Below are 8,431 nucleotides of genomic sequence, written 5' to 3' on the forward strand. Positions count from 1 at the left end.
TAATTGCGAAAAATTTATTTCATCAAATCGATAATGTGCAAACTAAGCAGTGAATAAATCTCTCATTAACGATTCAAGATGAGTCAAGCCCAATATATATGCCCAACCTTCGTTGAAGGCCAATATTAGTACGTTGTTGTGATGCTACAGGCACGTAAATGACACAATCAAAAATTCATAGATGAGTTATACTTGGTTCATGACCAAATACTAATTGTGACGGAGAATATTTATTATAATTAGTCGATTTGAGATGAACAAGTGACGTTGTATGTAAGATAGCATGACCCCAAACAGTAGTGGATAATTTTATTTTCATAAGTAGTGGTATTGCTATTAATTGTAGGTGCTTAATAAATAACGCTGCGAGGCCATTATGAGTATGAAGATGAGAAACAAGATGTTCAATTCTTACTCCAATTGATAAGCAATAATTATCAAAAGCTTGAGATGTAAATTCTCCAGCATTATCAAAGTGAATAACCGTAATCAGATAATATGGAAATTGCGCTCTTAATATTATTATTTGTGCTAGTAACCTCACAAGCACCAGATTGCGAGATGATAAGAGAGACACACACGAGATCATCTTGAAGATGCATTTATTAGAATCATAAAATAGCTAAACAATCCACTAGGTAGAAGAATAGGTCCACATATATCTCCATGTATACGTTCTAAAAAGTTAGGGGATTCGATGCCAACCTTCAATGATGATGGTCTGGCAATTAACTTGCCTTGATAACAAGCAACACAAAAAAATCATCATTTGTAAGAATCTTCAGGTTCTTTAATGGATGTCTTGTTGAATTTTCAAGAATTTGCCTCATTATTATTGATCCAGGATGACCTATTCGATCATGCCATAGAACAAAAGCATTTAAATCAGTAAACTTTTGGTTTACGGTCGAATGTGCTTCGATTGTACTAATTTTTGCATAATATAGTCGAGAGGATAAAGTTGGTAATTTCACCAAAATATATTTTTGGCCTGAGACACTCTCGGTTATACCAAGATATTCAATATTCATTTCATTTAGTATCTCAACATGACATCCATTTTAGAGGATATCTTTGAAACTTAACAAGTTTCTTGAAGATTTAGAAGAGAACAATGTATCTTTTATAACAAGTTTTGTCCCCTTAGATAGAAATATAGTAGCTCTTCCGAAACTTTCAATCAATTTCGAATTATCAAAAATTGTAGTAACATTTGTTTTTCTTTTAAGTAAGTAAGAAAAATATTTCATATCTTTGAATATGACATGTGTTGTTCCACTATCAATCATACAAATATCTTCATGATTGATTATTGATCCAAACAAAATTTGACGCATATCCAAGAAGATATAAATAAAGTAAACATTACTATTAAACATGACTATTATACAAACTTTATTTACTCACAAGGATTAGAAAAACATAAACATACCAACTAGCACAAACAAATAGATAAGAAAATATCTAGATTACAACATGTTCATCACTGATCATTTTTCTTTCAGGGATTTCAAAAAAATCAGCTACATTCAAATACATAGGCTCAACATTGTTTTCAGAGATAAAATTTGCTTCAGCATTATTATCACTCTTTTTCAAGAATGCCTGATATAGCTGAACCAGACATGTTGAGGATCGACAAATACATGACTAGTGTCTCATTCCTCCACATCTATGACATACACTTTCTGAATTTCTTTTTTGCATAGCTTCCTATTTTTTACCTTTCTTTTTATACCGTTGGTAATTTTTTGGTTCAAGACGACCATCATGATTATAATTTTTTTTACAACAACGACTGAGGCTACGACCTCTTTTTCGTTGGTAATAATTTGTCTGATTCACTTCAGGAAATGGTGTAGAACCAACGGACAGACTTTCATGATTTTTCATCAATAAGTCGTTATGTTGTTCAGCATTCAGAATATTTTTTAAAACTCATTTCATGATGTTGCTGCAGGAGCATATTCGCGGGAGGGAATATGGAGTATGTTTTCTCAAGTCTAGCATCCTAGTGACCTCTTCTCTGCATAAATTTAACTATAATATAATTTTACACATGGAAGAATTATATTTAGTTATACTTTTAAAGTCTAGTAACTTCAAATTGAATTAATTATGACGTGCTTCTGGAAGAATGACCAACTTCAGGTGGTCATATCTATCTTTCAAATTATTTCATGGTATAAGGGGGTCTTAAATGGTGAGAAATTGCATTTTCAAACCCTCGTCAAGATGGTGGCGAAGAAATATCATAGCTTTGGCATGATTTTGGCTAGATGCCTGGTTATTATTTTTAATGATGTCTATCAGACCCATCGAATTCATATGAATTTCAGCATCTAGTGCCCATAACGAGTAGCATTTACTCGATATATCCAGGACAATAGATTCAAGTTTAGAAATATTAGAAATTTTAGAAAAATAAAATTCTTATCTTTTTTTAACCTGTTAAAAATAGCTTGAGATGAAGGAGTCTCGTGCTGATAACGTGTTATCAAAGAAAAGACTATAAAGTAAATGCACCAGAGAAAAGTATATATATATAGAGATTGATATCTTATTCACTTCAAAACTCATTATCAAAATGAACTGAAATGACTTTCTATTTATAGAAGAATTTCAGCTGCTAGCAAAGCTGTTTATATGAATCTGCTTGCAGAGCTACTTGTAAGTTGCTTAAGGAACCTGCTTGTAGAGCTGCTTGTAAGTTGCTTAAGGAATCTTCATGCAGAGCTGCTTGTAGGAGTAATAAATAGACATCCACAATTAAGTGTATTCAATGGGGATGACAATGGGGCGGGGTGGGGCGGGTTAAGCTCAACCCGCAAAAATTTTAAACCGTTCCTCCCCGCTCCGCATAACAATTTTTTTTATTTTCAACCCGCCTCACTCCGCCCCATCTAGACCCGCCCCATATAAACCCGCCTCACATAAATTTTTATGTGTATTTTTAATTGAGTTTAATATAAAAAATAAAATTTAAACAGCTAAAACATGTGTCTACATTTAATTTCAAAAAGTCAAATATCTTTCTATATTAATTTTTTACGTAACTCTACGAGCCACCACATAACCCTCTTTATTTTATTGTTCTTTATTTACAAATTTCTATAACATAATGTATAATCGTGTATATACACTCTTATATGTTATGTGTTACATATATAGCATTATAAATTGGGAAACTTACATAAATATATTATATTAAGAAAATATTTATATTTATAGTAATAATATTTTTTTTACTTGACACTTATAATATATTTATAATACAATTTTAATACATATTAGTGAGAATAATTTATAAAGTTCATATAAAACAAGTTTTATTCATAGATAATCTATTTATCACACACTTTAATACACTTATAATACATTGTGTTAATTTCTTAGCGAACAAGTATAATGTATAATAAAATATTTACAATACATTTATATTGTATGCATAATTCATTTTTAATACATGACAGATATATCATAATATTTCTATGTATTGCTATAGATGGTAACAAATAAAAAGTATCGCTAAAATCAGTAATTATTTATTAAAAAGTATTTTCTATGATAATTTTTCCTTATAAATTATTGCATTACATATATAATTATACATTATATACAGGATATAAATCATGTTTCTATTCTGTATAGCTATATATTACCAATGTATATATTTGTATAACCATATATAAATAGATCATTTTATGTTCTTATACAATGCACCATTAGTAGGATAACTAACATTTCTCGTAATCTAGGATAAAGAAAAAAGTTAGCAAATTTTTCATGAACATAAACAGTAAGGTCTATAAAAAGAAAAAAAATGACCACTGATTTTAATATTAATTTAATGATGATAAAAAAAATTATTGCGGCCAATAAAAGGAAGTGCAAGTTTTAAGTTCGATTAGTTAAGTTGACTATCAACAAATTTATTGAGGCAAATAGGATAAAAAAAAATTTATGTTCTTTCTATCATTATTTTTTAGGGGAAAAAACCAAGAGACAAATTAAGAAGAGTACTTTTAAGGGAAAATTTCAGAAATGACAAACATATTAAGCTTAATAATTCTCTATGAGTATAGTTTCCCTAATTATTCTCCATAACTATATTTATGTTTGCTATGGTCATTAACGTTTGCATATCTCGATGCATTATACAAATTGAGCTTTTCTGTTTGTATATCTCACTGCATTATACAAATTGGGCTTTCAAAGAGATTGGATATATTCGCTTCCAGATTTATATATTCGCTTCCAGATTTGCTTTAGAGATTTATATATTCGCTTTCATATTTGTATATAAGCCTCCAGATTTATATAATAGTAAATTTCATTAAACTATAATCAATTTGTGTAATTAATTAAAACTATATCCTTATCACATAATTATAATAATAATATTTGTCATTTCGCGTAATTTTCCCTATTTTGAAACAAGGAAGCAGGGTCCTCATTGAAATCATGTGAAACAAGTATGGCCCAATACTATAGAGCCTACAGGGTAATATATACGAATTAGACTAAAATGGATAGTAAAACAAGGAAAAATCACCTCACATGAGTATTTAAGACTATATATTACATCTTATAAATTTATTATTTAATAACTTGTAATACTTAATCTTATATTGTACCTTTATGTTATTTACTCATAAAATAATAATTAGGATAATTTCTCTAAACTAAATGGGCAAAGGGACATAGACCTTAATTTTCTCAAGGGACTGATTTATGAGTTATGAGGTACAAGTTTTACCGACCCAAAAGGTGTGTCATAGTTAATATAACTTCTTAAATCATATGACTATTTTATGCCAATGCCATTTTCCCCATTTTTGGATTAAAAAAAAAGAGAGAAGCCTTTTAACTTAAATAATATATTATATTACCTTAATTACAAATTATAGTATTATTTTTATCTTAATAAAAAATAGCCTTATATTTTTTTAATCAAAAATAGTTAAATACTATATAATATATTTCTAACATTGTTTTAATATAATAACACATAAACTAATTTAAATAGTATTTGGATATTTGAAATTCAGGTATAATATATTTTAAATATTGTTAATAAGAGATAAAAATAATAACAATTGTATTACATTTTGAATTCAATATATTATACATATTACAAACATGCTTCAGTGCACGGTGAATATATAACTGAAACATTTTTAATACAAAAGTATTATAAGTAATATATGTGAAGTTCAAATATTTTAGTGTTATTTAAATTAAATTATGTTGTTAGAAATGTATTATATTTGTTATGAAACAATAATTATCGAATTCATAATAATATATAATATCGAATTCAAATTATATTACAACTATCGTTTATATTTAATACATATTTTTTTACTACTTTAATATAATTTTTCAGAACTTCACTTCTTTTTCAATAAATTACCACACAGTCCACTCATCACAAAGCAAGTACCAAACTCTCCTTTCCCCCTACCAAGTAAATTAGGTCTAAATAGCAAAGATACTCTAATCCAATAAAAATAATGATATATTGAAACTTTAAATTTGATTATTACAATTTTGTATCGTTATTTAATATTAAGAATAATATGAAGAAAAATGAATTTTTAACTTTTTAAAAATAGATAAATAAAATATCCATTTTATTTTTATTAATAGAATCATTAAGTAAAAACGAGAGGAAAACACGATTTCCTAATTGATGAGAAAAATAGTTTGGTTTGAAAATTTTGGTTTCCATCACCATTAAGACTCAAGGTACAACATCCAATTATAAACATAATATTCCACAATATTACTAACTACTCTTTTGCTTCAAACTTTAATATCCAGAACTGATAAATCCAGCTCATCAAATTTGTATGCTCTGTTCTTGCTTTATAATTATAAAATTAAATAATAAATTAAAAGAAGATTTTAAAAAAAAAAATAGATTTACATTTCCTAGTTTGCCGGTAACGTCTCGGGTCTCCATAGAAAATCGGGTGACCCGAAACCAAGATCCGAATGATCAAATAATCCATCTAGCGCTACGTATTCACAAACACTATCCTCATAATCCACCAAATCAGCCATTCCCAATTCGAACGAATCGTAATTCGGAATTCTCTCTTCCACTTCCCATAACTCACTTCCCATCAACTCAATCTCCGTCTCACTTTCCACCGCCTTCGCCGCCGGCGGAGGAAGTCCAAGCTCATCATCCGACGCCTCCAGAAGATAGCCTAACTCCGGCTGAGACTCATCGGAATCCACCGTCAAATCCACTATTTCCGTCTCCGTCGCCTTCGCCGGCGAAGCTGTGATTTCTTCTTCGAAGCTCTTCATGAACGAATCGAAATCGTGACTCGTGGTGCAAAACTCGTCGTCGGTGAGATCTTCTAAGAGGTTCTCCCTGAGTTTCTTCACTTCCGGTGAGTTATATTCTGAGTCGTCCGAGTCAACTCGGACTCGCTTCTTTCTACTCATATTATTTTCCATAGAGATTGTAGAATGCGTGCAATACACGTGCTTGTATTTGGAAGTTGTGAAAAAATGGGATGAGGAGAGAAGGAAGAGAAAGGTTTGTTTATATAGTGGAGACAAGGAAGAGAGAGAAAGTCGAGTAATGATGTGACGTCGGCGCGTGGGTGGGAATACCTTGTGGGGAGCAATTATGGTCGCCTCTAGATTTTTCTTTCTTTTTTTTTTAAAAAATAATATATTTTTAATTTAGAAACGTTATGTTTAAACGTGTTGGTTGTGTGTTGTTGAAGATTATTTTTTTCTAAAGTGGTGGGGTGGGGGATTTGAGACTATATAGTATAATATAATATAATAATATTCCGTGATTAGCTGGTTTTGATTTCAGACTTGGAGTACCGAATGTGTCGCAGGCGTCTACTTGGGTTACTCAATTATTTATTTTATTTTACTCAAAAAATGCTACAAACCTCTTAAAAAAAACAAGAAACTTACCGAAATTCTACTGGAAGCTATTTATTTAAATATAATCTAAATTATAATATTATGAATTTTATCAAATTTTATTGTATTCAGATAAATATATTTTAGAATACATTTAATTAAAATTAAGTCTAATTTATTATAGATACACTGTATTCAAGTGAATTTATATGTATCTAGAATACATATACAAATCTCACTCGCCTCCTTTGCTCCCTCCAATCTCGCTCGCCATTTGATATCGTAGATACATGCGAATTATATCAGATACATGTAAATATATGTATCTAGTATGATTCATTGTATCCGGAATACATGACCATCTTGTTTGTCTCGCTAGACCCTCTTCCTATTTTTAGTGTATTTGGAAATAAACATATATGTATATAGGTGTATCTTTCTCAATATATGATAGAAAATTTTAATTAATGATAAAATACATAAGTATATATATATATATCTAATCGGATAGTTTCTCCTTAAATAAAATAAAATAATATGTATAATACGTGATCCAAACAGGATCTAAGTCCCCTCTGTTGGCTGTCTTTGGTTGTTTTATTAATCCACTAGGCTCAACTTGAATATCAATGTTACCTTATCTCAACAACAACCACATAAACAATAGTATATTCAGTATATTTTTAAAAATGGAGTCAGAAAATTGTGAAATATAGGTAAAAAAAATAAATTTAATTTCTTATCCGGTGTTTAAAGATTGTAAAGTTTCGATTAAATTTGAATTGCACACTACAGAATTCATTCGGAGTTGACGTTCGCAATAAAAAAAAATTCATTCCTAAAGCTCGAACTCAAAACCTTTGATTATTTACTGATAAGGAATAAAAAGGTTATTAGGATTAGACCCTCGACTAAATAAAAAACATTTAACAAACTTTCTTTTACTTATTTTTTATATAATAAAAGGATATTAATCAACACCTCTCAGACAAGGTTTTTGACTTCTAGTTCTGCTAATCTTTTTTTATGTTTTTTTAAAACAAATAAACTTGTTATATTAATGCTTAAAAAGGTTCAAAGAGTTGAATGATATGATAACATCAGTTACAATCCATTTAGAAAAAGCATAAAATCAAGCAACTTTACACGACATAAATTAATAATTGAGCTTCTTTAATTTTAAATATTTTGAATTAATTATTTTTAAAAATAAAAAAATGAAGTTATTTTAAAGTATATTTGTCATTTTTATAATTTTTAAATGATTTATATAGTTTTATATAATTATTCTTATAATTATAATTATTAGCTTTTATGAATGTTCAAAAATGATCTCAAAAAGATTTTAATTTTAGTAATTATTTTATAAATTAGTAGCTTATATTTTTGAATTAATTAGTTTATAACTAGCTTAATTAAGTTATTTTGTTAGAATTAATCATTCCAGACGCACAAAACCTGATTTTGGGCCCAAAATAGTCAACTTTGGACATTCGTTAAATTTTGATATTTATTCTTACTTTGTTTGATT

General features: G+C 28.7%; 1 protein-coding gene across 1 annotated transcript; it reads right to left on the reverse strand.

Moving 5' to 3' along the window:
* Positions 1-5,832: 5,832 nt before the first annotated feature.
* Positions 5,833-6,532, reverse strand: LOC129870388 (uncharacterized). Its single transcript, XM_055945160.1, has one exon. The coding sequence runs from the start codon at positions 6,472-6,474 to the stop codon at positions 5,938-5,940; it is 537 nt and encodes a 178-aa protein (XP_055801135.1). The 5' UTR covers positions 6,475-6,532; the 3' UTR covers positions 5,833-5,937.
* Between the last annotated feature and the right edge of the window lie 1,899 nt (positions 6,533-8,431).

This window comes from Solanum dulcamara, chromosome 10 (assembly GCF_947179165.1).
Source record: "Solanum dulcamara chromosome 10, daSolDulc1.2, whole genome shotgun sequence".
NCBI lineage: Eukaryota > Viridiplantae > Streptophyta > Magnoliopsida > Solanales > Solanaceae > Solanum > Solanum dulcamara.

What these genes read in the sequence shown, in the direction of transcription:
- LOC129870388 (XM_055945160.1), bottom strand. Translation starts at nt 6,474, where the DNA reads ATGGAAAATAATATGAGTAGAAAGAAGCGAGTCCGAGTTGACTCGGAC.